Source organism: Rissa tridactyla, chromosome 16 (assembly GCF_028500815.1).
Source record: "Rissa tridactyla isolate bRisTri1 chromosome 16, bRisTri1.patW.cur.20221130, whole genome shotgun sequence".
Classification (NCBI taxonomy): Eukaryota; Metazoa; Chordata; class Aves; order Charadriiformes; family Laridae; genus Rissa; species Rissa tridactyla.
In genome coordinates, this window is record NC_071481.1 from 7,779,048 (window position 1) to 7,791,536 (window position 12,489).

Genomic DNA, 12,489 nt, shown 5'->3' on the forward strand with positions numbered 1-12,489 from the left:
GGAATCGGGAAGTGAAAGCAGTAAAGGAGAAGCTGCTTTTGGCTCATTTTCTTCCGAACTGGTGCATTTACACTTCTATTTCCACAGCCCACAGGTCCCAGGAAAGCGCAAGGAGGTAAAGCCACCCCAGCCCATTCAATGCCAGCTGCTGGCTCTGCATTGGGGTAAAAAGAGGGGAAAATAAGTCTCATGCGGTGCATGAGAACAGAGCCCACTTATGCAAGCAACACGCAGTTGGGGGTTTTTTGGGTTTTTCATTGTGTGTGTCCCCCCCCCCCTTTTAAATCATTTCTCTTTCTCATTCCTCTTTCACCAGCATTTCTTACTACCGGTGGTTTAAACAGATAAATCATGATGCTTCTCTCTCAGCAGAAGGAGCATTTTCCAGCTGCCAGAAAGCTCAGCTCCCAGGTCAGAGTGTCTCAAACAGGGGTCATTTAAACCCAAGTCCCCATGACGTTTTGCCCAGCAGCAGTGCCACCCTGACCACGATACTCTACAAAAGACACATTCCAGGAGCAGTGTGATTTACATTTTCTTATATTCTTAGAGGAGAACATCTACAGCCTTCAATAAATCCCCTCCTCACCACAAACCTCATTTTTACATGTGCAGAAAAGCAAGAAAACTGCCTTTTTTTTTTTTTTCCTTCCTAGAAGTTTGTTCAGCAAGGCAAAGCCCTCGGCCGCGTTTGCTCAGGTCACAGCAAAATAAAACAAGATCTGCTTCCGATGGAAAACTGGATTTGAGCTTGTTTCCTATGCCCTGGCCACAGAGGGAAGAAAGCACTAGAAAAAAATAAAAGCCCAAAAGGGATACAAATAAGGAACATCAACCTGAACGCTTCCGCTCCTCCACTAATTGCTTGTGGCTTCCAAAATCTGGGGCATAAGTTTGGTTTTTAACATGAATATTTACCTTGACGGTAATAAATAATGCAAACGCCTGCGTGGGCGGCAATTGCTCCCAACGTGCTCTGCTGTGGCACAGGGTGGCAAGCGGCAGGTTCACCGTGCAAAACCGCCTCTGATTTCGCCTCATTGGCAACTCGCTCCCCAATTTCTCTTTGAAAATAAGGTTAAAAAAAAATTAAAAAAAGAAAGGAGTGTCCTGCTCTAGCCTGAGGGCTGGGAAATTGTATTTCTTCCTCCCAAGAGCAGCCAGTGCTTTGCCCTAGAGAGCAGAGTGGATACCCCATGGATGCAAACACCAGCCGAAACCCAAAGCACTGCAAAATCGCCTCCATGTTGGGCTGCTCATCCCAGTTTGGGGTCAGGGAGATGCTGGACAGACAAGAGTTGGGGACAGCTGGGGGAGCTCCTTGCACAGGGCTGGGAGCCAGCTGGTCTTCAGGCCAGCTGCCCTCCCTCTCCATCCCTTCCCTCCCCTTTGAGATCATTTTCCTGGGGCTTTAGAGGGTCCAATCCAACCGCCCCCTCCTTTCAGACCGGGGTGGCGGCTGCAAATTTGCCATCCCAAACTTTGCAAGCTCCAAAAGCCGATTGATTTGCTCCGGGGACAGTCGAGGAGGAGGGGGGAGGCTTGCCAGGGAGGAAGGAGAAGAGGCTGGGCGCTGCTGGGGGGCTCAGTGCCAACCGGAGCAGGTGGGAAAGGGTGCGTGTGCCCATCGTTGGAGCGCCTGGGCTGCTGCGGAGGGAGATGTCAGGGGACCGCACACTCCGGCTGCAGCATGGGAACCGCATCGAGGCCCTGTGCGTGCTGGGCACCCGCATCTCTGTCGACGTCTATGGGTGAGTGGGATTCCCCAACGCTCCCTTTCCTCCCTCCGTTTCTGCACCTCCACTTTTCTCCTCGCCTTTACCTCCCTGCAAATCCCCCCTCCTCGTTTTGCCTTCCACTCCCCCAAAACCCACAGCCCTGACACTGTGGTTTAATGCAAATTGTGGGCAAAATCCTCCCTGGCTTTGCGAATCCCAGGAAAGCTTTGAGCATCCACGTTTGCATGACACGGTATTTACCCTGGGTCTACAACAGCGACGGGTTTGATCCATTTGCGGTCAACAGATCCGGCATCATCTTGGAAAGCTGCTGGAGAGCGCAGGGATAAGCAGGAGCCATGGGGATGGACTGGAAAGGAGGGGATGCAGCTAGAAGAGGGGAGGAAAACAAGATTTAGTGACCAAGCAGTGTCCTGGGAAAGCATGGAAGTCCCCACAACACCAGCCCTGCACTCCTAAAACCAACGTAACGCATTGCAAGATAATTATTCCCCCAAAGGAAAAAGTTTTAAAGCTCATTTCATGGTTAATTCTGGTCTTTGCTGCTTTTGCAAATCTCACCCTCGCTATTCAAGCCAAGCAGCGCAGTTACAAACTCATCTGGCATCTCTCTCCAGGTCAAATCTCCTCCCGGTGGGATTCCCAAAACCCAGAAACAAGGAAACCAAACCAGTTTTTCCATGCATAATTAAATGTAATTTAACAGTTTAAGAAACGCCCGGGCAGCAGCAAACGAGCGCTCAGATTTCCTTCTCCCCCTCATCTACCCGGTGTGGGTTTGGCGGGGCCGTTGGCATCCAGAAACCCAATAAATGATGCTGTAACGGTGATACGGTGCAAGCTCTCGGGTGTCAGGAACATGCATGCTCAAAGGGAGCCTGTACCTTGGGAGCTGCAAGCAGCCCAAAAATAATAATCCTGGAAAGACAGGGAAATTAGGGACAAGGAGCCAGGAGAGGGGAAGGGGATGCGTGGAGGAGCTGGAGAAAAGCAAAGGCACACAAGACTGGGAGCGGTGCGACACCAGCTGCTTTGGGGTTGGATAAAATCACCCTGAAAATTAGAGTTTCCCATGGTAAAGTCTCTCAGCGGGGTTGCCACACCATTACGATGAGTTGTTAAATACCAGGTTTGCCTTGGTTGGAAAACAAACGCGGATTTCTCCATTGAAGTGCAAACCCGAGTCCGTTTCCAGCTGCACGGATTGTTTTGGCTGCGATTATTACAGATTGTAATCTGCACCGGTGGCTACAAAATAGATTCATTTTGCTAAAATAGTGTGTTCTGCCCTAAAAAAAAAAAAAAACAAGACACTTAAAGCACTCCCAGGGAGGGAGGAAAGGGCAGAAAGGTGCCGGCGGTGAGCGTGGAGACGCCAGCGTGCCCAGTCTTGGCTGTGTTTTGGGCAGTGAAATTAATTGCAGTGAGAACCAGGTGTTTTCAGTGCAAACCTCTAAAAAGATGGCGTGTTTTCGGCAGGTCGGCCCCAGCTGGGGCAGTCGCCTTCGGCGTGAAACACACAGAGGGGGTGAGCATAGAGGTGGCATGCCAGGGCCGAAGTGAGGACGGGTCAGCTGCCAGCAGCCCGACACGGTGGCCACTCGACAAGGGGACAGTCCTGAGGTTCAGCATGAGCCAGGCCAGCACCGAAGTCAACGATAACAAGGTAAGAAGTGGGGTGCTGGGGTGTGGGACCTCCATGGAGGTAGAGAATCCTTCCCCAACCAGGGATTTGGGGGTTTGCAGGTAACTGTCAGCTTTTACGCAGAGGGAGGGCAGCCCATCAACCAAGCCGGGGTCTTCCTCACTGGCATCGGTGAGTATGAAGACTGCTGCAATGCAAAAATCCCTCTTCAGCCCTTCAGTCCCTCGGAGTGGGGTGTTTTGATGTCAGGGGCAAAGATGAACCCAGGTTTGTTTGGTCTGGCGGGGGGGGGGGGGGGCACTTTTACACACACTCAACCTTGCCGTACCCTGGTCTGCCCATCCAGGGATCTCTCTGGACGTCGATGCGGATCGGGACGGCGTGGTGGAGAACAACAACCCCAACAAGGTAATTCAGCCTCTTCCGCCGCACAGAAAGCCCACGGGCTTGCAAAAGCCTAAGCTTGCTAAGCCCCAGCGGGGTGTTTTAGGCAAGCTGGACCTGGGGGCCCGAGGGACACGGGGCCATCCTGCTCGTCAGCTGCGACAAGGAGAGCCCCTTCACTCCAGCATCAGACTGCAACGACGAAAGGGTATTCAGCAAAGAAGGTAACACAGCTTCAAAAAAAAAAAACCAAAACAACACAAAACATCATCTAAATCAAAAATACTCCATTATTCCCCCCTCTTTAATCTTTTTGGAGATGAAATTTTGCTTGGGAACCGAGTGCCCAGGAGCTGCTCTCCACCAAGCTGCTGAGTAAGCTTCCCACATGGGGATTTTATTTATTTTTTTTTAATGCCACTCAAACTAATTGTGGTCGAGCAGGGGCATGAAGCACAGGCAGAAAAATAGAAGTGCCAGTGACGGCAGGGCTCGGCACACGGATGCTTCATGCAGGTGAAAGGAGCTCAGGGCAAGGCATGCAGCCAGCGGCTGGGAATACCCGCCTGTTCCTGGAAAACTAAACCCGGAGTCAGTGCCCATCGACTTCTTGAGGCCAGGGATCAGCTCTGCCAGGGCTGTTGAGGGAAAGGAAAAAAAAAAAAAAAAAGAAGAAAGAGGACATTTGTTCCAGAGCACAAGCCACAAGCTTTGCTAGCAGGACCGCAGGTTGTTTTTCCAGCTTGCAAAGGCCGGTAGCGAGGGAAGAGCAGATTTCTTGGCATGGGAGATGCACACCCCATGCGGGAGCACGCAAGCTGGCCAGAGCTGCATGGTGCGGTCACCCATCACCCAATTTCCTTTTTTGTTTTGCACCCCAGAATTGCTGGACATGTCTCGGATGGTCTTGAGGACCGAAGGGCCACAGCGCCTGCCCCGGGGGTATGAAATTGTTCTCTATATTCCTGTCTCCGACGCTGACAAAGTTGGGGTCTTTCACATGCAGAGTAAGTCCTTCCTCCCCTCCTCCTCCTTGTTTGCGGTGCTTTTGAGATCCCTGCAAACTCTTTTCCTTTCCATCTCTTGTCCTCTCCACGCTCTTCAAATGGCACTTCTGAAGCAAATCATGCTCTCAGCCTCCTTCCTCCAAATTTTTCCGGCGTTGAATATTCTCTCTTCTTAGTCAATTGGAAAACTTTGGTGATTAACAAGCAGAGGCACAGGGCCATAAAGCCATTTATCCAAGGTCATCCAGCAAAAAAAAAAAAAAAAAAAAAAAAAAAAAGAGAGCCATGTGTCCTGACACCCAGATACTTCATGTCCACATGTGGGCACAGAGACTTATTCCCTGGGACTAAAAGCCATCATCCAGCCCAGAAACGTGCCATGAAGTAGCTTGGCTTTGTTCTCCAATACAGAGGCAGTCTGTCAGTGGGGGGTTTGGTGGTCAGAGGGGCTGCAAAGGCAGAAACCCCATGAAAACATCTTGCCAATGACTGCTCCATCCAAGGAAAGGCTGAGACATTTTTCCTCGCCCTTCTCGTCCGCAACTGTAAAACTGCAAGCCCTTAACTCCTGTTTTAAGGTACTGCTGCCAGGTGAAGATGTATCCACCCACGGAGGTGGAGAAGCTCCAGCACAGAGGGATTGCGGTACCTCCTTGCACACAAGCAAAATAGGCTTCGAAACCATCGCTGAAACTTTGGAAATTATCCACTTTCCCCTTTCTCTCCTTGCAGACCCCTTCTTCGGGCAGCGCTACATCCACGTGCTGGGGCGGAGGAAGCTGTACCACACTGTGCAGTACATCGGTGGGGCCGCCGAGCTCGACTTCTTCGTCGAGGGGCTCCGCTTTCCCGATGACACTTTCCCTGGGCTGGTCTCCATCCATGTCAGCCTCCTGGAGACCCTGGCTGAGGTCTGGGGGCTCCAGGCAAGGGGTGCAGATGGGAGGCCACAACAGCCTGAGGGGCATGGAGAAGGGGAAGGGGATTGAATGGCGAGCGGTCCTCACTAATTCACCACAAAGATGACCTCAGGGGCAGGGTATCTGGGGAAAATCGTGGTAAACAGGGTGTGGAAATTCCCCAATTTCTGCTTGCCTCCCTCAGGGTATCCCCCATACGCCAATCTTCACCGACACAGTAATGTTCAGGGTAGCACCATGGATCATGACCCCCAACACTTTGGCACCGGTGAACGTCTTTGTCTGCAGGTAAAGGCCAAGGGATGACCCCTTCCCAGCCAAACCAGCATCAGCCCCACTGAGACAGGCTGGGGAGGTGATGGGCAGAGGGAACGGCAGCTCCTGCAGGGGATATCAATCCTCCAGCAGCCCTTCATCCCCTTCCCTCCTGCCATCCACTTTCCCAGCATGAAGGACAACTACCTCTTCATCAAGGAGATAAAAAACCTGGTGAACAAGGCCGGCTGTGAGCTGAGGGCTTGCTTCGGCTACATCAACCGTGGGGACCGCTGGATGCAGGTAGGCGGACACCAGAGAGGGGGAAAAGCTTTCCCTCCCTGCTGATGTGCCCCATGAGGGTTTTCCTGCCTTCTTTAGGAAGAGATTGAGTTTGGCTACACCCACGCTCCCCACAAAAGCTTCCCGGTGGTGCTGGACTCGCCTCGAGATGGAGGGCTGGAGCGATTCCCCATCAAGGAGCTGCTGGTAAGAGGAGGACAGTCACTTGCACTGCCTGAGGAGAAGCTTGAAGGATTTTATGCTTACCCTATTTTACTGCTCCTAAAACCCTCCTTGCACTTGGCTACTTGGATGCCCTAGAATGCATTCCCTGAAAAATGAGAGTTTAACAGCTCTGCATGCAGCTGCACGGAGACGCTACCCCATGCACTTCCAGCTGGGAGGCCACCAACAGCCTCACCCCCCTCAAAGCAAGGATCAGAGCCCAATCCACATCCCAGCCATCTGGAAAACCCTTTATCCAGAAGGTGCTGGATGAGAGAGGCAAGGAGGAGCTCACGCCTCTGGGAACGAAAGGCTCCCGCCAAGCTCCAGGAGAGGAATGGATTTCTTCACCCTGAATATCTGAGCAATGGGCTGGTTTTTCCTTTCCTCTTCTATGCCTGCAAATATGTAGCCGCTCCTGAGCAGGAGAGGAAAGGAAAGTGTGAGAGGGTCAATTTACTTGCTCAGAAGGAAGCAAGATGCAGCCAGCTGCCAAAAACATCCCTGTGGGGCTTCTCTGCCAAGGCAGAGCGACAGCCACACACAGGGCGTGCAAAGAAAGCCGCCTGGGAGAGCAGTGACCCTGGCCAGAGCGTTTTGTGAGAGCCCAGCAAAGACAAGCATAGGGAAAAAGATGGATTGAACAATCCCTTTGAGATATCACCAAAAGGCAGGACATCCCCAGGTAACCACCAATAAACCCCATAAACCCAGCTGGGCCCTCTGGGCAGCCTTAGCCCCGCTCATCTCTCCAGCAGTAATGGGAGAAGAGGGCAGCGTATTGGCAGCTCACTTTTTTTTTTTTTTGCTGCATGTCACTTTGGGGAAGGTTAAGCGCTTTCAAAAGCTTTGAAATACATCTTTTCTCATGCCTGAAATGAGTACGTGCAGTCCCGGATTCACCAGGCGGGATGGGAAAGCGCACTGATCCGCTCCTTCGCAAATAAGCCGGGCAACCGCTCCTATCTGCCCTCTTTAGGAATTGCTTTGCTTCATATTTAGAGAAGCAATTTCAGCCTTTGGAGCTGCTAATACATTATACTCCAATTTCTGCTTTGAAGCCTTCCCTAATCCCCACTCCTATCTTTCCAATCTCATTTTCCAGCTAGGAATATTTAGCCAAATGCAACACGCACGGGTCCTCCTCTCGCCCCAGCCAAGCCCTAAGCCCCTGGGACCCCACGCCAGGGAAAAAGGAGACGAGAGGGAATTAGCCCCTCAAAATCAATCTGGAACTGATAGGACTTGGATGTGACCCGCAAACCTGGGATGAACCAGCGCCTTGACAGTTGAAACCGTACCGGCTCCGTGGTTTATTAAACTGAAATAAGCTGAGAGCAGGTGTTTCGTCCTCAGTCCCTCCTGCAGCACCCGGAGAAAGGAGCTGACCCCCTGCCATCCTCCAGATATGCACCCCAAAAACGCATGGGGGACCCCGGCTAAAGGCAGCCCTGCTGCCCTCTCTCTATCCCAGCTTCTCCAAACACCCTCAATTTTTAAAAAAAAAAATAAATATATCAACTTTTGAGATCAAAGCCATGCACCCTCAGGTCTCCCTGCTCATTTTTACCAACCTGTATATTTGGTTTGCCCCCAAGGAAACCCAACACTAATAAGCGATTGGGATTTAATGCAAACCCAAGAGATACCTGATCTCATCCCAGCGGCTGCCGTGAGCTCCAAGCCCATGTTGACTTGAACCGGAGAGCAAGGACAGGTTCAAGGCAGGATTTTTGTCCCACCACTGCCATTTCTGCCCTGTTTTTAGCATTGCAATCTCTCCTTTGGGCATTTGACCCTGGCACATCACAACCAAGGGTTAATTACCCCTGCATGCACGACACCTTAAATCCCAGATATATTAAGTCCTGAAAATCAGGGCTTAAATAGGATTTAAGTGAAGTACAGCCCTTTGGGTGGCTCTTACGCCTGGGGTGGATCCTCCTCAGGGGCTGAAGTTCATCTAGCTCCACAAGAGCCATCCAGAAACTCAGCTTCAGGGCTACCCCAGCACCTAATTAGCTTAATGCAGACATTTAAACATTGGCTGTGGGATAGCAGAGGAGATCTCTCCCCAGCTCAACGCCCCAGCTCTACCCCTGGCACTTGCCATTTATTACTGAGCCCAGATGACCCAGAGACCTTTATCCTCTTGCCTTTCCTTTAGCCTCTCGCCACCCATGGGGAGGCTTCACTCTTGATATTTTTACCCACGGGAGCAGCTCTGAGGCCAGCAGAAGGGATAAAAGCAAAAGCATGGAAGCAGGGGGGATTCAGGGCAAAGCCCACAGCGGTTTTTGTTTCCCCAGGGCCCAGACTTTGGCTACGTGTGCCAAGAGCCCCTCTTCGAAGCCATTACCACCCTCGACTCCTTCGGCAACCTGGAGGTCAGCCCACCCGTGACCGTGGCAGGGAAGGAATATCCCCTGGGACGTATTCTCATCGGCAGCAGCTTCCCCACGTAAGAGATGGGAAACCCATGCGTTTGGGAGCAAAGAAACCACAATTGTCCCTAAACATCATAAAAAAAAAAACTTACATTAAGGGCCTCAATTAGCCATTCCTTAACCATCTGCAGAACTGGTACCCTATGGAGTGGATACACCCAATCTCTGCCTTTACATTTGCACCCTCCTTTCCTTCCCCCACCTTGATCGCAATTTAGGTGTACGGACATATCAATGCAAAAATATTTATCCCCCTTATTCCCTCTCTCGGGGGTATTTCGCCCCCAGATCCGCAGGAAGGAGAATGACTAGAGTGGTGCGGGACTTTCTCTACGCCCAGCAAGTGCAGGCTCCCGTGGAGCTCTACTCCGACTGGCTGTCCGTGGGCCACGTCGATGAGTTCGTCACTTTTGTGCCCACCTCCGACACGAAGGTACCCCAAAACCCCACCCCGCTCCATGCTTTCTCTCCTGAGCAGCTAATCCTATTGGGGCACCTCTAGGGAAAAATCCCAAAGCTCATTTTTTTTTTTTTTGACAGTTCCAACCAGTATTTGCTCAGGTTCTCACCTCTGTCCCCAAAATGAGGGCTCTGAACACAAAAAGGGACTTGCTGAGCTCATGATCAACACAGAGAAGAAAAAGAGATGCTTGCAAAGGTAGTCTAAGAAATTTAAACCTCAAGATTCACGTGGATTGGCCAGGGCTTACAGCTGCTCAGCATGTCCCAGATGTTTTCAGAAGCCAGCTCTTTCCTCTAGCATGGTTTTTACTGCTTCTGACACAAGATTTTTCCCCCTGGGGAAATCACATCTTGACCTGAAGGGTTCAGAAGAGGAGTATTTGTGTACACACAACACCCCACAAACCCTCCCCACAGCACTTTTACCCTCCCGAGGGCTGTGCTAAGCCCTGGCAAGAGATACCATAAGACAAGCAGCCTCCAGCGCTCCACCAAGCAGACCATTTCTGACTGTGGGAAGCAAGTCAGGACTGTCGTGATTTGGGCTGAGACCCTACAAATTCAAAAGTCCCCTGCATTGCAACATCAACCTAGAAACAAACAAACAAACATAAAACCACCAAAAAAAAAACCCCAGCACAAACCAAAATCAACAACAACCCCACTCACCACCTCAGCTCTCCCAACCCTCCAGCAAACACCCTGCCTGGGGTTTATATACCCCACCTGGGATGGGCAGGATTGGACCCAGGTGCAGCCCAGCCTGCAGTTTTCCTCCCTGTCCCAGCAGCAGTTTAACCCCTCGGGGACACTTAGGTGGCTATTTGCCAACAGCATAAATCACGACACCTCATTCAGGCATATCCCCTCAGCACCCCATTAAAAAATGGCACTAAATAACAGCCAAAATGCCTCATTTTAAGAGTTTGGGCTCAGGTTCCTTGCAAAAAGAAGCCACTCAGGGCTTTGGATAAGGCACTTTTGGTGACTGCTTTCCCTCCTGTCTTGTCCCAGCGATTTCGGATGCTGATGGCCAGCCCCGCAGCATGCTACAAGCTCTTTCGGGAGAAGCAGAAAGAAGGCCAGGGCGAAGCCACCATGTTCAAAGGCAAGGGGACAGCGGGCAGCTTCGGCTGAGCTTTGATGTCGGCTGAGACAGCCGGAGCCACCCTGCAGAGCAGCCGGCACGAGGGCGGCAGCGCCTGACTGTCGTGCGGGTATCGGGGGGACATGGGGACCTTTTCCCATGCCGTTGTCCTTCACGGCTGGCAAACGGGATACCTGCCCACCATACCCAGCCTCCTCAAGCCCTATTTTGGGAAAGCGAGTGGGACGGGAGGGATAAAGCCCTCTGCACGGAGGGGATGCTTGCTTGGTGGGATGGAGCATCTCTGTAAAGGCCATCAGAGTTCCAGCACGGAGTGGGGACAACCGAGGGGCCCTCGTGTCACCCCAAATTAGCACCATTTTTTTCTCACTTGCCCTTGCCTCCCTGCAGCAATGATATTTTGTCAGCCAGTTTGGGCACCCTTTAATTGTCAACACCATCCATCCGCGATGGGGTTGGGGGGAAGATCTCCATACCTTCACGGGTCCCTCTGGGTCACTGCCACCTGCCCGGGACATGGCTGTCCCCAAACAAGGGGTGGAGGTGGTAGCTCTGGTTTTATGGAGCTGGGTGGAGAAATTTAGGAGCTAACAATTCCTGTGGGCAGGAGGATGGGTGATATGACCTTTCCAACGCTCTTTCCAATGGGGAAAGGTTTTCCTCCCACCCAGTTTCCCAATAAACTAAGAATTGGGACTCCCGGCAGCCTTAACCCCAAACTCAGGAAATGGGGATTTGGGGTTTTTTTTTCCCATCTCTGTGCCCTGTTTTAAGCTGGGCTCCTACCAGTGACGCTTCATTTTGACAGGGCTTTGCATTTGCAGGGTACTCGGGGGCGGACACGAAACGGGTCACCATTAACAAGGTCCTTTCCAACGACATCCTGGTGCAGCAGAACCAGTATGTCCAGGTAATAACCGATATTTCTGTCAATAATTGATATTTCCTGCAATAACTGCCCCAGGGTGGTGCAAAATCTTAAGGGAAGGTGTTGCATTTTGGTTCCCTTCCTGCCTGAGATGGTTTTGGGGGACTGTGCCCACCTGTGTCCCCCTTCTTGACCTGCTCTTCTCCACCCCCTCCAGCGCTGCGTCGACTGGAACAGGGACGTCCTCAAGAAGGAGCTGGGCTTGACGGAGGAGGACATCATCGACCTGCCGGCCCTCTTCAAGCTTGACAAGCAGGGCAAAGCCGTGCCGTATTTCCCCAACATGGTGAGGGGGGGATCCCCGTTCCTCAGGTCCTCCCCAAAATCAGCTTATTCAGACAGGATGAGTCCCCAAAATCGTCCCAAAACAGCACAATATTTACAGCTGCCCAGGAAAAGACAATATCTCCAACCAGGCTCGGATAAATCCGGGTCTACCACTTTGTGGCTTTGTATTGCTTGTGGTTGGGTTAAACCACGCAGTTTTGAGGCGAAAACCCTCCAAAGCGGTGAAATGGCAAGGTGTGGGGTGCTTTTTAATGATAAAAGAAGGGAAAGCGATGCCGGATTTGGAGGCCTGGGGGAAGGCAGCTGCAAAACGTGGTGTCGATGCCCCATTGTGGGGCGAGGCTGATGGAGGAGGGTGTCCAGCGGCTTTCCTTCAGCTTCATCAGTCCCGACACCGCTGGGCTCCCCTTGTGTCATCCCACAGGTCACCATGATCGTCCTGGCCATGGACCTGGGCATCCCCAAGCCCTTTGGCCCCGTAGTGGGGGGCGAATGCTGCCTGGAGCGGCAGATCCGTTCCCTCCTGGAGCCGCTGGGCCTCCGCTGCCGCTTCCTCGAGGATGTGGCCTCCTACCACGGCCGGCTCGGGGAGGTCCGCTGCGGCACCAACGTCCAGCGGCGGCCCTTCGCCTTCAAATGGTGGCACGTAACGCCATAGCGGGGCCTCCTTCCCCCTCCACCCTCGCCCCCGGCGGCTTTTTCGGTGTGTGTTGCTTGCAATTCAGTTCATTAATAAATTTGCTGTGAGGAACAAGGCGGGAAATCAATTAATAAGGGGTGATAATCGCGAGAGAAAAGG

General features: G+C 52.1%; 1 protein-coding gene across 3 annotated transcripts; it reads left to right on the forward strand.

The window, feature by feature from the left end:
• The first annotated feature begins 1,557 nt into the window (after positions 1-1,557).
• Positions 1,558-12,420, forward strand: LOC128918336 (protein-arginine deiminase type-2-like). 3 transcript variants are annotated; one of them, XM_054222419.1, is made up of 16 exons: positions 1,558-1,751; positions 3,219-3,405; positions 3,486-3,555; positions 3,731-3,792; positions 3,875-3,992; positions 4,650-4,775; positions 5,508-5,686; positions 5,880-5,983; positions 6,142-6,253; positions 6,332-6,439; positions 8,767-8,918; positions 9,193-9,337; positions 10,381-10,474; positions 11,299-11,384; positions 11,560-11,688; positions 12,115-12,420. In XM_054222419.1, exons 1-16 carry the CDS (start codon positions 1,660-1,662, stop codon positions 12,346-12,348), a joined length of 1,998 nt encoding a protein of 665 aa, XP_054078394.1. In that variant the 5' UTR covers positions 1,558-1,659; the 3' UTR covers positions 12,349-12,420. The 3 variants fall into 3 exon arrangements, with proteins under 3 accessions (XP_054078394.1, XP_054078393.1, XP_054078395.1); XM_054222418.1 differs by having other exon boundaries at positions 11,560-12,200; XM_054222420.1 differs by lacking the exon at positions 1,558-1,751 and adding an exon at positions 2,692-2,814 and having other exon boundaries at positions 11,560-12,200.
• Positions 12,421-12,489: the final 69 nt, after the last annotated feature.

What these genes read in the sequence shown, in the direction of transcription:
- LOC128918336 (XM_054222418.1), top strand. Translation starts at nt 1,660, where the DNA reads ATGTCAGGGGACCGCACACTCCGGCTGCAGCATGGGAACCGCATCGAG. An exon ending in CCGAAGTCAACGATAACAAG is followed by an intron (nt 3,406 to 3,485) that starts GTAAGAAGTGGG and finishes GGGGGTTTGCAG; the next exon opens with GTAACTGTCAGCTTTTACGC. An exon ending in TGGGGTCTTTCACATGCAGA is followed by an intron (nt 4,776 to 5,507) that starts GTAAGTCCTTCC and finishes CTCTCCTTGCAG; the next exon opens with ACCCCTTCTTCGGGCAGCGC.